This window comes from Lygodium microphyllum, chromosome 7 (assembly GCF_053477565.2).
Source record: "Lygodium microphyllum isolate KBCC chromosome 7, Lygodium_microphyllum_v1.1.10, whole genome shotgun sequence".
NCBI lineage: Eukaryota > Viridiplantae > Streptophyta > Polypodiopsida > Schizaeales > Lygodiaceae > Lygodium > Lygodium microphyllum.
In genome coordinates, this window is record NC_141141.1 from 54,076,011 (window position 1) to 54,096,463 (window position 20,453).

The window sequence follows — 20,453 nt, forward strand, 5'->3', positions numbered from 1 at the left end:
GTCAGTTTTTGCTTTCTTTCTTTGTTCCTGATTCTGACCTTGAACTCTCTTCATTTGAGGTTTGAATGCTCCTTTGTTTGGTTCATTATAAGACCAAGTTTTGTTACCCCTTGGTCTAGACTGCACCTCCTGAATTATAGGCATCGCTCGAATGAGTGTGTCCTGAAGATCTGATGGACACATAGATTCGAGACGGGTATTTACTGGTGGATTTAAACCCGCACAAAATTTGGACACCTGCTGTGTCATGTCCATCTATGGCACATACTTAAGAAGTGAGACAAATTTAGAATAGTATCCATCAAGAGTGAGTCCCAGTTGTTTAGCTCGTAGAACTCATTCATTTTCTGCGTGCGATATGCAGGTGGTAAGTATCTTCCCTGCACGGCTTTCTTCAGCTTCTCCCAGGTAACAGATCCCTCTGCAATCCCTTGATCCCTGCACCGTTGCTTCCACCAAAGCCTAGCTTCACCCATGAGCTTTAGCTTGGTGAGCATAGCCTGATTGGCACGTGCAGTACCGACTGCTTTGAAGTAATCCCGTCAAAATCGGGCACCTTAATTTGCTTGAGAAGAAACTTCTTCTCCTGGATTACAATAGTACTTGATGTAGGAGGCGAACTAGGAACCTGTACCTGGGGTTGTGCCTGGATAAAGGTTTCTTAACATTATTATACGATAATCGTTATTGATTTATACTACATCTTCAATTCCGCTATCACCCAAGCAATCTAACCACTTATCTTTTTATCGATTCTCAAGCACAATCAAACATTGATAAAAAGAAGCCTTAGTTGTATTTATGGGGCATAGTCCTTTCGGAATACAACATTTCTTGCAATGATAAGCCAACTGTTACATTTAATTTGGGGAGAACAACGTTGTATTACATTTATCTATAGGAACTGTATAATAGTATGGTTTTGGGTCATGGATCTTCAGGAATCGGTAAGTCATTGGAAGTTCAGGGTATCCTTTTCTTTGGAACCCATTCTTCTCATGGCACCCCAACACTTTAATCCTATCGGTGGGGATTGCACGGGTTACTTCTTCGACCTCGAATATGTAAAATTGAGTTTACGTGAGCTTCCACAAAAATGAACAGCTTCACGGCTTTCAGGTCTTCCAACCACTTGATCCTTTTTAGGTTTGTTTGTAGATAAGCAAACCGGTGGGCGGCTATATAGTAGATTCCTGAGGCACCCATCCATCTTCGTTCCATGTACAAAGGTGATGGATTATAGATTTGCTCCAGGATGTTCATCATCTCAACCCTTTGTCGATAATGCAAAGAATGCATTGCAGTCATAAACATGATTTGAAATACTAAGAACTTGTTCCACGTTTCGTAATTCTGCAAGACAGCATTGGAAGTAAGGAAATGTTTGGAACCACAACATTTTCTTTACTTCATCTTATTAAGATTTCATAAAAACAATCCCGTTGTTGGTCGGCTCTGATACCAACTGTAACGTGTCCACTTGTATCTTCAGGACACGTCTTAGCAGTCCATCGGAAAGGATGTCTAGAAAGCTCCGCCCGCACTCCCACGGAATGTTACAGGGTTTGCGATATAGGGCTTTTCGCGTCTACCACATAGCGGAAGTATTCCGGCCATTCCCACTTAGGATTGACCTGAAATAGGGCTTTCCTTATTGGTCATTTTCTAACGGCAACTAGCGTCGAACCCAAGCGAACAACTTTACTCAGAAATGCCAGGTCCGAAGCGGATTTACGCTGCACTTGGTTCAAGGAGAATGGGAAACGAGAGGGATGCAAAGCTCAACCTCTCTGCCATAAGGCATAGTCCCATTCCGTTCCGCTAAAACAGCGTAAATCGAGATCAATCATAATTCTAGGTCAACGCTCTTGTTGTTCGTGTTCTTTGACGATCTTCCAGCTATCCATCGTGATTTGAGAAAAGTTTCCAGCCAACCGGGACCACCCATCCGTAGGACTGACCTATGGCCCATCCTCCGCACTTTCCTCGAGTTGTTTTACTTATTTAATTACCTAACACATTAGTTGGACATGTAACAATCAGCTTCTTTAATTAGCCCGTTAGACATTGGTTCTTTCACGTAATCATATCACTTGACATAGAAAAACAATATCAGACAAGCTTCTTATTAGCAGGTTATCATATTTATCTTTGAAATACAAAAAGTCCAGCCTGCTTCTTTAATTAGCCCGTTAGACACTGGTTCTTTCACGTAATCATATCACTTGACATAGAAATACAATATCAGACAAGCTTCTTATTAGCAGGTTATCATATTTATCTTTGAAATACAAAAAGTCTAGCCCGTAGACTTATCCACAATCCGCCTGAAGGCTATCTAGCAATTCACAGGGATTACCAATCCAAGTTTCCACCCGTAGACTAGTATGCGGGCCTCAAGATCCAATCTCGAGTCACATTATTGGTCGTTTTTATGTTGGCAAACTGCTAAGAAATGAATCCTTCCTTTCGAATGCGTCCAGCACTTGACCCGGGATGACTTGCAAATTGGCAAGATCCCCTATATCCTAGGTTAGGGCGTATCCTATTAACCCGACTTGGTCAAACCTTAAGTTCATAGGTTATTTCAGTTTATCGGCTGGTCTTTAGCTTCCAATCAATCTTCTTTACTCAAGGAAGATACTAAATTAGGATGATTATTCATCCTCTTGCAAGATAACTTGCGTCAAGACGTGCCAACCTCATTGCGAGAATTGGCCATTCCCTTGTGATCCAATCACAAGATCATACGACTTCGCACTTGTTGCACAAGTGTCGTGTCGAATTATAAGATTATTCTACTCATCGAATGGAGTCACGAAACAAACTGTTTTTGATTACCTTAGGCTGACGTTGTCAATCCTAGGGTTCCAAGTTCCATTGCGTAAGATTCTTAAGGACAACCCTGGATCACTTTCTAGATATGTTTCACTGTCCCTACATTCGGTGAATGTGGGCAAGTATTTAGGGTATAAGAGTTTTAGTTTTAGCAATACGTAATGATTAGGTTACATATTAATTCCTAGTGAATTTCTTGGAATTTAATTCATTCTAAACGAGTACTCTGCGTTGAAGTGTTTAGGTTTTATGCCAATTTGTTTAATTCTTGAAGATAGCTACCTTATCATTTCATAAACACATGACTCGTTGTTTACACGTAAATTGATCTTTCAACCCTAACTTATCGATTTAAGGTCAGGCATAGATTAGGTTAATTCCAACTAATCTTCCTATAACTTGCGAGTAAAATTCATGCTAAACAAGCAACCTTTTTCTTGATAATTTATGTAGTTGACAACGATAATTTGCCTAGAGTTATGCATCGTAAGAATCATTTCATGGCTTGCACTTCCCTAAGGATTCCTAGCACTTTCCATGATGATTCATTGCGAAGAGGATATGGGTTAATAGTGCGATATGCAGTTTATACTTCCATGCTTAAACGAAGTATACTATTTTAATGGACATTAATCTAATTTTAATTCATTGCAATGCATAAAGCTATTTGCTAAAAATGTATTTATGCTTCCTCTATTTTACTTATTTTATTAAAAGTATTAATGACTAAATTTCTTTGTCGTGAGCATTTAGGACAAAAATGTATCCTATTTCCAACAATTAAACTTGCATGATTGAATTACAATAATACCAAATAAAAATTAGGAAGGAAATCCTGAGCTTGGGGTGAGATATCCATATGGATGCTGGGAGATGACCCTCCCGCGGATGCGCCTTGGACTTTCTTAGGAGGCATCACAATTGTAGTCTTTTCGTCGTGGAAGCAGCTTTACAATTCCTTTTCGAAATTCCACCGTGGTTCCCTTTTTCAATAACTTGCACCGTCCGTCGAAGGCAGTTTTAGAAGGCTTCCTCCTTGAAGTAGGGAATTCAAAAGGGGGTGTTTCAAAATCTTTCATGACTAAGACCCATTAAATCCATGGGGGAAGGCTTAAAGGCCTTTGTAAAGACTCGCATGAACGGGGAATAAAAGGTGTGGAATCCCTTACGAGGGCTTTTGAGTGGGAAAGGAAGGTGTCGAAAAGTCCCTCAACACTCTCTTTTCTTTTACGTGGGGGGAAAGAAACAAGGTATGGGAGAGCTCCAAGGGGTATTTTTGCATGGAGAAAGAAAAGGCTAAGGGGGCCCTTAGGGGGATTTGAGGGGGGGAAAAGGAAAAAGGCTAAGGTAAAATTTCCTTGGGGAAAAAGGGCCTTATAGAATCCTAAGGGAGAAACTCCAAGGGGGGGGGTATCAAGAGGCACAGGAAGGGGGGCTTGGAAGGCTTAACCTTGGAAGCTTCCGAGAAGCTTCCAAGGTTTCTTGAAGCTCCATGTGGAAGGGAGAAAGGCGTTGACGATGGCAACGAAATCCCTTACTGATCTCACGGCGATGATCAGCTCGACCTCTCATCTCCACCTCATGGCAGTGATGATGCCACAACATCAGACTCACGGCTCTTCCTCTCCCTTCTAGGGCTTCCAGCAGGCAGCCATATCTTCAATCCCTCCCTCGCGAGTTGAACAGGGAGACTCACTCTCTCCCTTTCTGCAATAGGATGGCGCACAATGTCTTCTACCTAATCTCTGGTGGCCTGCCTTCAGCCTGTGCCCCCTCAAATATATAGGGGAGGGGATAAGATTCTCCCCCCCCCCTCCCCTTGCGTGCCGTTGGGCATGTACCACAAAGCCCTGGCAAGCTCCAGCAAGGAGCTTGCCTACCTTACTAATCCCCTCTTCCTCCAACTCGACAGTCGGCTCTAGAGGAGAGGGGAAATTAAGAAAATTTGCTTTTATATATAAAAAATTTATCCCTATGCCCTATTCACGCGTGAAATGAGGAAAAATAGAATTAGATCGTTACAGGTTTGGACAATTCGGTGAGATATAACCCTTTTCTCCACATTTGTAACATTCCACATCTAATCTCTATCGTCCTCTCTGTAACTTTAAGAGGGAAACCTCCTTGAATCAAAATTAGGACCAAACTCCCTAGGCTTTGGTCCAATGTCGTGCGTTGTCATTTTGGATTCCAGCAAGTTGAATCTTGCGTCTTCATCTTTCTTTCTTCGTTCATGCATCTCTTTCAGAGAGCGGATATCCTCTTTACGATTCTTTATCAAACAGTATGAACAGAAAGCTCTAGGAACGGTTGGTTTTGGGTACATTCAGTGGCTAAATGTCTTGCTTAATGGCACTTTTCACACCATGTATTAGAACGCATCACATCGCTCCCATCTCCCGCATGAGTGGATATATTGGCAGTATTCACCTTCAGCATCCGTAGTTGCTTTGTAATCATATCCATAAGCTCTTTCTTGATACTTGCCATTGAATTTGACATGTAATCCTTCATATTTTCACCTCTTGGAGTACTTGTAGTAGGGTTTTGGGAAGCTTCTGTGATTACTACATACACTAGTTGGGTTGATCCAGGAGGTCCTCTGTTCTGGTTCTGATTCAGAGCTCTTGTTGAGACTTGCAGTTGTTGATTCCAATGGGTAGGATTCCACTGTTGTTGAGTCGCAATATTGGAGGAACTGTTTGAGACCATTGTCGTTGTGGTTGAGCCATCATTTGAGGCATTGTTGTCTGTGGCCATTGTGGATTAGGTGCATTCTACTGTGGCACTGTTTGCATCTGAGGGTAGGGGTAGGGAACTGCCCCTGGAACTACACTTGGTGGGTATACCATTGCTGGCATGGGAGAAGATAAGACTCCTCTTCCTGAGGTCATTGAAAACCTTGTTTTAACTTTGTCATACAGTCTTGCACCTTCCACTGCAGCTTGCAGATTGATCGGTCTTCTCAATTCCACAAACTTGTGAACTTTTGGTTGCAAGCCTCTGAGGAACACTCCTTTTTGGATGCCTTCATCCAAATGATGATTGGTCCATCTCTTCAGGATGTATTCCATTCATGAGACATAATCTTCTACTTTTTCTCCAGAGGACTGACTTAGGTTCATGAACTCCTCTTGTATCTGCTCTTCAAAACCTTCACGCTTGAATTTAGTGAGGAAGGCCAACTTCAGGTCGTCCCATGTGCCAAAAGTTCCTACTGCTTGTTTCTCATACCATTGAAACATCGTGCCCTTAAAAGTGGCGGGGAAGATTGCTAACCAATGATCGGGGGTTCTGGTATTGTTAGCCACACATGCTACCATAAATTCTGCTACATGAAGATCAGGGTCTTCATTGTACTCTCCCTTAAAAATTGGAAATGGGACTACATTTGTTAGCCTGTCATCAATATTTCCAGGATTAATCTAACTAGGAAGGGGACCTTGAGTCGCCATGGGGACTTCTATAAATAGTGCTTTTAGGGCGTCAAAGGAGGCTTCTACTGCAAGCTCGTTCTTGGCCTTTATTTTTGCATTCTCTCTTCTCACATACCTTTGGACTTGTTTTAGTGCTTGCCTCTTGATTGTGTCATTCATCAGGGGGTTAGCTCCAACCAGTTGGTCTATACTCAATAGAACAGAATTAGAGGGGGTTTCAGTCTCTAGAGGACTCTCTGGCCAACATCTCTTCTACTTCTTGCTTTTCTACGTCTCTGAATTATGCTTTCATGTCACTGCACAGAGGAAGGTATTTGGTTCTGAAGGTGTCAAAGTTCATCTATCTAAGCATTGTTGTGGTGCCATCATCATAGTAATGCCAACTTCTGATAGTTTCAACAGTGTATGTTGTAAAGAACACTCGATCTACCAACTTCCAGTGGGTTGCCAATTGGACATAACACCAAGCATCCCACGTATCTTGCTGTTGAGAGTCTACAAATAGGTCCCAGCTCTTTTCTTTCTTGTTCTTGTGAACCTCCATAGACCACAACTCCTGAAGCTTCTTAACTATATCCCACTTGATGATGTCTAGAAATTCTTCAATAAAGTCCAAATCCTCCATTGATACTCATTCTCTCTATTCTACTCTTCATTTTTGTGGGAGGAACTTTGCTAATATGATGCAAGTTTTGGCAGCTTCAGAAAGTAGTGGAAACAAACCATCACAAAGGGACCGCATCAGAATGGCATTGTGCTTTCTCCATTGGGACATGAATTTTCTATAGAATGTAGCCTTGACAAGGAAAGCTTGCAATTCTTCAATAGTGATAGGAACTTTACTCTCAATTGCTTTTCTTTCTCTTCAATAGTGCCACTTCTTCCATTTTCAACCTTGTTTGTGCCTATTGATGGTAGTATTCCTCGGCTGTGCACCAAAAATATAGAACCCCAAGAGAGACACCAAGGAAAAGGGGTTTCTACTGCAAGAAAATCTATCTTGTAACATCAACAAGCTTTTATTTCATTCTTTAAAGAACCACAACAAGAAAAAGAACAAATCTTTACGCAACATCATAGTAGATATCTCCCACGGATTTGATAGAATCAACCATAATCTTCAATATCTTCATAGAATCCATCAAAACTAACAAGAACACAAAAGAATACACCACTTTTGAATGAAAATAATCACATATGATTCATCTTCATTGTCTTCATAGTTCTCTCTCTCAATCTCTCATAGATAGATATATTGTTTTGATAGAATTGGCTATCTCTGACTCTCTCTTTCTCTCTCAATCAATAGTACATCATCTCCTTAGTACAATGCTCAATAATGACTCTTAATAATCCCTCTTTGGTCGTAGATTCCTCTCTCCCAAAAGGCATGGGAGGTATGAAAGGGTACCAGAGCCACTACAATGTCTCTTCATAGCTTATCATTGTCACTTCACTTCAGTTTTCTCTTCAATCTTCAACAACTACTTCTTCCATTTTTTTTAGCTCTTTTGAACTTAGATTCATCCTTTCCAAAAGTTAGAAAACTTTCCCAAAGTACACTCTCATATCACAGAACACTTACAGAAGCATACAAAGGATTTACAGAAGCTCTACAGAAGGTCTACAAAGGTTCAACAACAACTAAACAATAAACATTCAGCTCAACTAAAACCAAATAAACCCATCATAAAGCACTCAATAAGCTATCATACAACCTTAAATTTCATCATTCAATATACCAACCTCACTTACAAAACAGAACAAAGCAAAACAAAAGAAAATAGAAGCTCAATAGGCTCAAACATGATCATACAGAAGCTATCAGAACATCATCAGAACCTATCACATCAATATATCTTCATAAAAAAATATCATGAGCTATCAAAATCAATTCAAACCTATCCAAATTATTCCAAATCATTCTAAAATTAATCAAAAATCATACCAAATCAATCATTCAATCCACCAAAAACAACAAACATTAGTAAAAAATTCAGTCTTTTTCCATTCTCAACAGTCACTCACAAGCTGGCCGATATACTCCTTCAATGTCGAGTCCTGCACCCTTCCTTGGCTACTAGATTGGCCACCTTGTCTAGATGAAAATTCATCTATATAGACAATGTCCTACATCACACAAGTTCAATGTCAGACTCAATGTGTCAAACTCACTATGCATGGAGTGTGGTAAAGATATATATATCGAATTCACGTCAAAATTTACTCGTAGGCCCTCTAGGGCATCGGGAGTATGCACATCAAATTTTTCCAGGATCCGGTCCCCAGAGTTGCCTTGGTTGGAGGCTCGCGTCTGGGAGCCTGAATCTAGGCTCTAGGGGACAATCTCGGCAAAATTTGATGTGCATACTCCTAATGCCCTAAAGGCCCTACTGGTAAATTTTTATGCAAATCCAATAACATTAATATGATAACATTACCTTCTCTGCATCATCTATCTATTGCTATAATGGAGTATCCAGGTCTGCTCCTGCAACTAGGCCACCCTCGTCTCCCTCTTAGGAAGGTACTACATAGTCAACGGGTCAAGGTCTAAAAATACTTTCTTGCAACCGCTCAAACTCCTCATCTGAGATCTCATACTATGGTGCCGCATTCTCAATTTGCTCTTGGATGCTCATAATGGCAGAGATGCCATTGACACTCATGCCATCATATCAAGCCACCTCATCAATATGTGCTAGCGCATCTTGTATATCAAAATCTATAAAATCATCAGGTGCATCACACATCATGATACAATATAGCTCTTTTTCCCTTAGCTCCAAAATTTCTAGTACATCCTGCATAAGTAAATATTCCATCCCCTCAATGATGATATCATGGATAGAAGCGAGGGGTGGCTCATCACTTGTTGGCATCTCAACAGGGCAAGGACATGGGTGCACAATGGCTAAGCTTTGTGCTACCTCTACTCTCGGACCGAGTGTGATCTCTTTAGGCTTCCTCTCGACATACTGTAGCTGTGGCTGAGAGGATGTGTTGATGTCTTCCTCACTGTTGCATCTCAATGCACAAAACATATATAGCAAATACTGCATCGCGCTCAATGAGATCCATCTTGACATTTTCCTGGGATAAGGTGGCAACTGCTCTGGCATGGAGATGCTTCCCCACATGCACGAGGGATCGATTTATTATCTTTGCATGGCTTGATCCAACACATAAACTATATAGGAAATCTATGGGGACCCATTTGAGAGTAAGAAACGCATGGGTGAGCCCTTGGCTCTTGTGCACTCAGATGTATGTGGGCCCATGCCTTGTTAGTCATTTGGTGGAGCAAAGTACTTTGTTACTTTCATAGATGATTACTCATGTAAGGTTTGGGCTTATCCCATAAAGAGAAAATTCGACGTCTTAGACACATTTCAGTGTTGGCTTGCATTGGTAGAAAACTAGTCTGGGAAAAGGCTAAAATTCCTAAGATCAGAAAATGGGGATGAGTATGTATCACGTGGTATTGAGCAGTTTTGTGATGAGCGGGGTATTAAGCGTCAGTTGACCGCCCCTTACACCCCACCCCAAAATGGTATGGCTAAATGAATGAATAGGACCATTCAGGAAAGGGTCCGTAGCTTGCTTAGCCAAGCTAGCTTACCATAGCACTTTTGGATTGAGGTAGTTACTACTGCAGTGCATCTCATTAATAGGTCGCCTAACAGTGGCATTGACTTTCAGGTTGCAGAGAAGGTATGGGCAGACAAACCCCCCTCTTATGATCATTCACGTGTCTTTGACTGTGAGACATTCTACCATGTGCCCAAGGACAAACGCAATAAGCTGATTCCTAAATGTGTCAAATGCATTTTCATTGGCTATGGAGATGCAAGAGAGATGGGTTAATGACTATGGGATCCGCAGGCGCGGAAAGTGATCCGCAGCCATGATGTCATCTTTCATGAGGATAAAATACATATGTAGCCTGAAAAAGTGGTTGAGGTATGCAGAGTTATCTTTCACGAGGAGCCACCTTCTCCCGTTCAGCCCGCTCCACGGCCAGTTAGACAGCACGCATCATCACTTGATGCTCATGGCCCAAATGTTAGACATGCTGATGTTAGACAAGATGTTGGTCGGGCAGCAGAGCTTGGATTTAGGTGTTCTACTAGAGATAGATGACCTCCTGACCATTTTGCACCCTCTATGGATTATGTAATGGTTACATATGCATGAGAGCCTCTCACTTATGATGAGGCTATGCTCCGAGGTAATTGTCACTCTTGGGAGAGGGCTATGCAGTTTGAGCTTGACTCATTGCATAAGAATAAGACTTGGGATTTGGTTTCCTTGCCTCAGGGTAAGAAGGCTTTGCCATGCAAGTGGGTGTACAAGCTGAAAAGTACCCCTAGACACCCCAAGCCGGCATACAAGGCTCGATTGATTGCTAAGGGTTTTAAGCAGGAGCATGGTGTTGACTTTGATGAAGTCTTTTCTTCTGTGGTCAAGATGACCACCCTACACTTAGTCTTGGCCTTGGTTGCATAGCTTGACTCGGACTTGTACCAAATGGATGTCAAGATGACTTTTCTACATGGGGACTTGCATGATGAGATTTACATGGAGCAGCCTAAGGGCTTTGCAGACCCTGGTAGGGAATACCTAGTGTGCAAGCTAAAGAAGATTCTATATGGCTTAAAGCATGCACTAGGGAATTGCACCATAAGTTTGATGCATTCATGTAGTCACAGGGCTACAACCGCAATGCTATGGATCTGTGCTTGTACATGAAGAAAGCCTGTGACAGTTCTTTATTGATTTTGGTACTCTATGTGGATGACATGCTTTTAGCAAGGATAGCTCATGAGGAGCTCGATACTCTTAAGGCTCAGCTCAAGAAGAGCTTTGAGATGAAAGATCTGGGATAGGCCTCTCATATACTTGGTATATGCATCACACGCGATAGATCTCAGGGACTCCTCTATCTGTCACAGAGAAAGTGCGTACATAAAGTCCTTGAGTGCTTCCACATGTAGGATGTTAAGCCTATTGGCTATCCATTACCTTCTCATGTGAAGGTTTCACAGGCCGATTGTCCATAGATAGATGAGCAGAGGGCCAAGATGGCCAAGATTCCCTATGCATTAGCCATGGGCAGTCTTATGTATGCCATGATAGTAGCCACCCAACCAGATATTGCTTTTGCAGTTGGGGTTGTGGTACGTTATATGGCTACACCTGGCAAGAAACATTGGGATGCCGTGAAGGGTATCATGAGGTACCTGAAAGGCACAATAGATATGTGTTTTTGTTATGGCAACCAGGATATAGGAGTCGTGGGGTACACTGACTCTAATTATGCAGGACATGCAGATAGTAGGAAGTCCACTTCTGGCTATGTGTTCACTTATGTTGGAGGGGCTATCTCTTGGATGTCTAGGGCGCGAAATTATACGGCCCTTTCTACTATAGAGGCTGAGTATATTGCAGCCACAGAGGCTTGCAAGGAGGCTATCTGGTTAGGCCGTTTGACCTTGGTATGACAGATGCTATGCCTACACTGCATTCGGATTCTATGAGTGCCATTCAGTTGGCCAAGAATCTAGTCTTCCATGCAAAGATGAAACATATTGAGGTGAGGTATCACTTCATTCGCGAGGTCGTTGAGGACAAGTCTGCTGACCTTGTTAAGATTCCAACTGAGTAGAATCCTGCAGACTTGCTCACTAAAAGCCTCACTACCGAGCACTTTGCCTTCCTTAGGAGATTGATGGACATTGGATGAGATGACGTCTTTTTCCTCATCCTGTTGTACATGTGTACATGTTGTACTGTCTTTTCTTTTTTCTCTCTCACTAGGGCAGATTTGCCTTTAAGTGGGAGGTTGTTGGGGGTAAAGGCACCTCCGCCTAGCCGCCTGTGTATTACTACACTGACACTACCCACCATTGCACACTGCAGGTGGGGGGCGCCTGTCACAGTCACTTATTCTTTATTCTTTAGTGATAGTTTGAATAAAGGAAGTCCGGGCCACATATTGTGGTTGTTGGAGTCTGTATTTCTTGTCTCTCTCTTTCTTGCTCTTGCTCTCCCACCATAGCTCTCGCGTGCAAGCTTCGATCCTTCTCACCTTCCATCTCATTGGTTAGGCCTATATTTCTTTATTCACTCCTTAAGGAGCAAAAAAGAGAGTCCATATTTCTCCTAATGTCCCATTGTGAAGCTTCTCGACCTAAATGAAGGGATTGAGATTGTGATAGATGCAAGCTCTCTTATATTGGGTTGTGCATTTATACAAGCTTGACTTTAAGCTGGTTATCTCTCAAGAAAGTTGAAGACATATAAAAGAACTATGCTACCCATGACTTAGAATAGTTGGCTATCATCCATGCTCTCAAGTTGTGTAGACATTACTTGCTTGGAAAGAAATTCACCTTGGTAATAGATCATAAAAGTCTCAGATGGATCTTTACCTAGCTAGACCTAAACACCAGACAATGAGGTGAAGAGCTAAAGTCTTGCTAGAGTACAACTTCAAGATTAAATATATGAAAAGCAGTGTGATGGTTTGGCCCTGGGAGACCCACGCAGGGCCCTCTATTGACTCCATCTAGGCTCTAGACAAGTACTAGACCCGTTGCCCAACATGGCCATATCCAACTCAACACGTTACAACTCAACTCAACAACACGACATGGAACGCAACATGGCACACACAGAATGCTCACAGTTTGCAGAATGGCCCATCTTGAGGGTAGAAGCTCATATTCATAGTAAGAAAGTATTTACGCAGTAAGTCGCCAGAGGCACAACAAGGGACTATGTAACGGGTGAGGGTGGAGCTATCAATGCGCTACCAACTCGATTCAATGCCATGGGATGAGGGAGCCAAGAGGTAAGAACAATGTAGTTTTGGATGCTTTATGATGTAAGGCATTCCTCAATGCTCTCATTGTAGAAGAAACCTCAAGGGTAGAATTAATGACTACTATAATATTAATTCTAAGTAACCCCATCATCCAAATCACAAAAAAGAAGCTACAAAGGACACTAAATATCAACAAGAAGGGATGTTCAACTTAAGGATTGATATCCTAATTTACAACTTAAGTATTGAGACTTATCCATTGAGAAAGAGCTTGTGTACTTTAAGAAAAGGTTATGCATTTCTTCTAGTCATGAATTGAGGAAGAAGATACTTTAGAAAGCACAAAACTCTCCATTTTTAGGACAACCTAGCTATGCCAAGACACTCAATGCAATTAGAAAAGGCTATTATTGGAAAAGCTTAAAGGTGATATACTTCTATATACCACCATTGAATACCTAAGCTACCAAAAGGTGAATGTAGAGCATGTTAAAATGCCAACAACCCCTTGACATTCCTCAAATGAAGTGGGAATTAATCAACATAGATTTTGTGGTAGGGTTGCCTTCAATCCAAGGAAGACACCATTCTATATCATGGTGATTGTGGATATACTAACAAATGTTTCCCATCTCATTCATATTAAGACAAACTACAAGGTTTTAGATGCTGTAAGGTCATTTGTTAATGAAATCTTTAAGCTTCATGGCTTTTCAAAAAGGATAGTTAATGAGATCAATATTTTTTCTTTACTTCTCAATTCTAGAAAAGATTATTTAAAGCTATTGGGAAACATCTATACGTTAGTGTAGCATATCACCCACAAATTGATGGCCAAACAAAGTGAGTCAATCAAGCCATAAAAGGCATCCTAAGGGTCTATTGGGACACAATTATGATGTAGTATATCATCCACAAATAGATGGCTAAACAAAGTGAGTCAATCAAGTCATAGAAGACAACCTAAGGGTATACGATTGCAAAGAGCCTAAGTAGTGGATGCAATTTCTACCCTTAGTGAAATTTTCTTACAATGCCTTCTACCACACCAAAGTATCAAGATGATTCCATTCTTTATCTCACATTGCTCAACTTCTCCAATCCAATACTAAAGGTAGAAGCCTTCAACAAAACGTTAGAGGAGATGGATAGTAAGTTAAGGCCATAAGACAGGACATTCAAGCTGCTACGGATCACCAGAAAGCCTACACGATCCACAAAGACAAAATCAAATCTTCAAAGAAAGATACATGGTATTTCTCTGCATCCACCCAAAGAAAAGTTCACTATCATTGGGTGGATTCAAGAAACTAAGTTGAAGATATTATCGACCTTACAATATCCTCAAGTGCCTAGGGACCAATACATACAAGTTGCAACTTCTAGAATACTTAAAGATCCACAATGTTTTTCATGTTAGTTTGTTAATATACCCAATCCCAATCATATAGTAGATAATCAACATATTGTAATGCCGAGCCAAGGAAGGAACTTCAACTTGAGAGAATAGCTTGATATAAAGGAAAGAATCCTTAGAAGTAGAACTGTAAGGAAATACCTTATTTAATGAAAGGACTACCCTAAAACAGATACTACTTGGATTGGTAAGAAAGTTCTATGTAGAAAACAGCTTTACAAGTAAATCTTTTTTTTTTAAATTCTCATTTCACTTCAACTAAAAGAGAGCGTTTTTTTCTTTTGTCATCTCATTTATCATAATCATCATCGAAGCCATCATCCCCAACGTGATCATCATCATTAGCAAAATGATTGTCCTCGTCTTCCTTGCATGAAAAAAAAGAGAATTGAGATTGTAATCAATCTGGCTATTAAAGTTGAGACAAACCAAGGTTGTGGAGAGGGAGCTATCTAACAATGGCTATATAAGGCCCTAATAAGGCCTTAACCACTAAGGCTTGACGGGCTACCCAAAATTTTTTATTATGGACAGAGAGAGAGAGAGAGAGAGAGAGAGAGAGAGAGAGAGAGAGAGAGAGAGAGAGAGAGAGAGAGAGAGAGAGCTACTTCACACTCATGAGTCTACACAAATTCTACATCTTTCCTAAGAAGCTTATGTAGGGGAGTTGAGTATTCAATAAACCTTTTGTAATAGCCCACATGGCCTAGAAATCCCCACAACAGTTTGAGGTTGATAGGTGCTATTAAGGTTGCAATGTTCAATGCAATCTTCGTTGGGTCTATTGCAATCCCTTTTGCATACACTACGGCCCAAAATAACTCTTGAAGAGACTTCAAAAATACACTTATCAAGGTTGAGGGAGATCTCGTACTCCCTATATAAATCAAAGCACTATTGCAAATGTCCCCAACACTTATAAAATAGGTTGAAGACATAGCAGTCATCTAGGTAAACTTTATTGCAAATTATTTTGGAAGGTGGCTATCATCACCTGTTGAAAGGTACAAGGGCATTACATAGTCTAAATAGCATCACCCTTTAGGCATAGGTTCCCCATTATGTTACAAAGGTCACCTTTGACTAATCTTTGACAATTTGCACTTAGTTGTATCCATTGAATGCATCCAACAAGGATTATAGTGCATGTCTTGCAAGTATATCCACCAATTAACTCGTGAAAGGGATAAGAAAATTGTCCTTTATTTTAGAATTGAGCTCTCAAAAGTCTACACAAATGTGAAGCTTCCTATTCTTATTGGGCATGGACACAATGGGTGAAACCCATTCACTGTTGGCTACTAGATAAATGAACTCTGCTTCTAATAGTTTTAACAACTCAATCTTCCCCACTAGAGTAATTAGGGTTAATTCTAAGCTAATGTTGCCTAACCAGATTGGCATTAGGCTCTAGGTCGATATGATGTTGACATACCTTGGGATCTATCCCCTTTAGATCCTTGTATGATCAAGAAAACACATTCAAATTCTCATTCAATAGGTCATGCAATGCCACTAACTCCTCTTCAAGAATGCCATTACCCAAGTCTTTGAGATGATACTCACTTCCATCTACATTTGTAAATGTCAATTGCTTCTATTCTTCCACTTCTCTTATGAATGCACCTTGCATAGCTTCTATTAAGTCAAACTCCTTCAAGAGAGTTGCCTCTTCATTTGATGCTCCACAAGAACTTACCTCTATTGCATTGGGCTTGAAATCTTTAGACACCTCTAGGGCTAAAATGGAACGAGGGTTGTTTTTTACTATACCTTAAGAGGAACCACTTCATGACTAGATGAATTGTCTTCTAATGATGCATCTAGAAATGTCTCCACGCAATATCTAAGCTGTCATGTTCAAGGATCAATTATCTAATTTGAGGTTTTTTTGCTAATCAACATTGATCTACTAATGCAAGGTAAAGCTTATTCAATGTTTTTTTACGCATGTACACTTGTGATAATTCAAGATGTGTACATTTTAAGTATCGAATATAAGCCATTGTGACTTATGAAACTAATGAAGAAAATGCAACTTTTAAGTGTTGAATATGAGCCATTGACTTATGAATGTAAGTTTTAAATTAAAATTGTTGTGACTTATGATAATTTAAGTTTTGAATATAAACCATTGTGAATAATGAAGCAAAATCAAATGGCACAAGGAATGAACTGGCAAGAATCATATCCACTCAAGATTTCTTCTTCCAAAGAGAGAAATGCAAATAGTTATGGGCTTTAAATGCAAATATGAGCAAACACTTCTAAGTCATATAAAATAAAATTAAAAGAACAATGAGCGGAGTAACTTACCACTCAAAATTTATTTGAATAGGGAGTCGTCATATAGCCCTAAACATATATACACCTACATATAGATGTGCACACTTGCACATGTGCATGTGCATGCATCCATGCATCCATGCACACACGTACACACACCCCTTGCCCCCTTGCCCCCAAAATCCCAATCTCATGCTAGCACATGTGCATGTGCATGCATCCATGCACACACGTACACACCCCCCTTGCCCCCAAAATCCCAATCTCATGCTATGTAGTTCGACATGCCTCATGGATATAAGAACTCTTATGTTAATAAAAATATGAAACCCCCAAGCAATAAATTCAAAATTTTTAATAATAGTCATTACATATACCATATTTAAATAGCTTTAAAAATCTCTCTAGAAAAAGTATAAGCAACATAAACTAATAATTGCAAATCCCATTAAACATGATTGGTACATGAAATGTAATTAGATAGAGACAACAAAGTTGTTTTTGTTAGTGATTACTTATGGTTAAATAGCTATAAACACTTTTGATCGTAAAGCATGAATTTTAAAAAGGTGATAAACCAAACTAGATAACTCCATTGTGAGAAACAAAAAGAGGAAAGGAAGACAACTAGTTATGATCAACATTATGCAATCACATTGCATAGTTTTGGATACAACTCTCTTGACAATCTCTAACATCTTGTTCAATTTGTAGTCTAGCCTCATGATTAGACTAAATGTTCAATGATCATGGAGCGTGTGCTTGTAATAGGACTAAAGACATGGGTTAGCGTGATAGTGCATATGACTTACAATGCTTTTAAAACACGTTTTCAAGTTGATCTCCTCAATGAGAAAGACAAGGCTTTCTTCATCCTCCTGTAAATAGATGCCTGAAATCATACAAATGTTATGAATGAGCCATCAAAATTCATTTTGTTGGGTCAAATCAAGTGAGAAACAGGAAAATGGTTCACTAACGTATACAATGCCACTGACCTAATCATTCACTAACCCAATACACAACTTTCCTAATAAAAGAAGTCATATGAGACTAGGGTTGTGTACATTCATGTAATAGTTGGAGGAACATGCTTACAAGTGAGTAGAGCCTAAATTCCACCCTACTTCTTTTCTAGTCAAGGGCATGTTTGCCTCTTGCATAAGTTGAGGCGCTTTTGTCTCGTGCATGTGTAGAGATAGTTTACATACTTGCCCTAGTTTGACATTTGGCTATGAATGTAATATAAAGCAAATCTAATACCAAAAAGCTACTTAATTAACAAGCTTGACCAATGGGGTCATGACGTAGTGGTTCAAGTGCAGATCGTGTTACTAAGGGGAGTGAATTTGAATCCTTGCTTCCCTTGCGACACATCATTTTGCATCTAAATTAACGAGCTTGACAATGTTTGTATAGTAAATTGCAAAAAACACATATATAATATTTTGTACGATGTAAAAAATTAATTATGGCTCCACTTAGGTGGTCACCAAGGTAGACGTTGTGACCACTTGTAAAATGCATGGTCAAAAGGTGGGGCACCCTTTAACCACAAGTATAAATGTAAGCCCTGATATTCAGTTATAATACAAAAATCATTTAGCGTCTAAAAAATACATGTATAAAATGACCAAATTAAGGGACGATACAAATTTAGAAAGTGTAAACTGAAGAGGAGGCAGAGGACTAATTACCAACAGTACACGGCTTCTGCGCAACCTGCGACATCTTATCAACATATTCGTACTTCTCCTCCCTCCTCCATGGATATGGCCGGCCTTCTTCGCGGTCATCATCTTCATCTTCCCTTTCCCTTTCCCTTTCCTTTGCCCTTGCCCTTGCCCTTGCAGAACATGCCCATCCCCGCCACTATACACAGTGCAGGCTGCAGCTGCTATCACATCTTTCTCAACTCCAATAAACGCATCCGCATCCATGGCCGCTGCAATCTTGGCCGCGAACGGCAGCTCCTGCCTGCGAGTAATGGAGGTCTGGGCGTCCGACTCGTCTGCTGAGAGGAGCAAACTATGGGCGTCTGTAGGGACGGCGCCATTGCCGCAGCGCGGCTTCCTTTTGGCCAGCTTCGCCGATTCCTTGCTGATGCGCGTTTTTGTGAGCCATGCCGGTAGCCCGGCCAGAAGGGAGAGCCCCCTCGATGGAAGCTCCCCTGCGTCTGCCTTCTTTGTTGGCAGGTCCTTCTCTAAGGCTTGGAAGCCCTTGCTCTCCTTGGTGGACGCGGAGTCGGAGGGATAGGAAGAGAAAGAAGAAGAGCCACCAGAAGTGGAGGCAAAAGAGACGGGTCCATTGGAGAAGCTTGAGGAATCAGAGGAGGATGACGACGATGAAGTTGTGTCTAGCTGGGCGAGTGCCTGTTTGCCTCTCATCTCTAATTCCAACGGCGCAATGGTGTACCTCCTCCTCTTCTTCTTCTTCTTCTTCTTCTTCTACTACTACTCCTGCTGCTGCTACTTACTACTGCTACTGCTACTTACTACTACTACTACTACTCCTCCTCCTACTACTCCTGCTGTTGCTACTTACTAATAGGACTAATGGGAGACACTCGAAAGGCAGCTCGAGGATACGGCGCAATGGTGGTTCTGTTCTTTCTAACGCTACTGTTGTTGGCGTCACTTGCAGAGAGAGTGAGTGAGTGAGTGAGTGAGTGAGTGAGTGAGTGAGTGTGTGTGTGTGTGTGTGTGTGTGTGTGTGTGTGTGTGATGAGAGATTCTTCAGAAGAGTGTCCTATTTGAAAGCGAATCGAGAGCGAGCTCAGAGGGGTGCTCAGTGTCCCAGTTGAAAGAGGATCCAGCCTCTGTCCTTTTAAAATGAGTATTGTGCGCTGTCCCAATACATTGACCCAACAGAGAAAGGCACAATTTGAAACTGAAACATTGTGCAGTTTCAACAGCCAAGGAAGGCGCTTTGTCCTAAGCCAAAATCCCCCACATCCATGTTCCTTGGAACTTGTGACTTGTCCATATGATAAATTTTAAAGGAAGAGAAGAATGGAAGATTTCTCTGCATATATTACTTGGAACAAAGTGATGTAATCAGTAACAGGACCCAAATTTGACACGATGCCCAATATTTCATACGACATCCAACTTCCAAGTTTATTGAAGTACCTTTGTTTATTTGGATTAAGTCTCAAGACTCAAACCCCCTGAAAATCTAAGTATATTGTACATCATGCTAGTGAAAAAGTGACAAATATTATCTTCAACGAGACATCTCATTTGATTTGTTGTATGTAATAGTAATATTATTATCAATGGTGAACATTACACATACGAGGGATGAGTATAAGCATCTTGCAAAGGCTAAAGGGCAATTAACTAAACAAGCATTAAAAAATAAGTAGCCCACATCAAAGACAATTTACTAAAGTTCCACGTGGCACCTCATGTAAGTGATTACATGGGACCTTGCCAAGAAGCTAATCAACAAGCATCAAGAGAAGCCTGAAGAGGGTTAGCACATGGAGGAAGTAGTCAAAGACAATGAGGTCATGATTGAGCAAGCCAACTCTAGTCTAATATCACTTAAATGGAAGCATAGCTTTGATAAGCCTAAGGACATCAATGATGACCTTGCTATGCTAAGGGGAGAGGATATTGAGAGATGGTCAATAGCTCAACAA

General features: G+C 40.8%; 1 protein-coding gene across 1 annotated transcript; it reads right to left on the bottom strand.

The window, feature by feature from the left end:
• Positions 1-17,358: 17,358 nt before the first annotated feature.
• LOC148033453 (uncharacterized) lies at positions 17,359-19,849 on the bottom strand. The gene is made up of 2 exons (XM_087682303.1): positions 18,505-19,849; positions 17,359-17,699 (listed from the first exon to the last, which is right to left on the bottom strand). Exons 1-2 carry the CDS (start codon positions 19,192-19,194, stop codon positions 17,640-17,642), a joined length of 750 nt encoding a protein of 249 aa, XP_087538429.1. The 5' UTR covers positions 19,195-19,849; the 3' UTR covers positions 17,359-17,639.
• Positions 19,850-20,453: the final 604 nt, after the last annotated feature.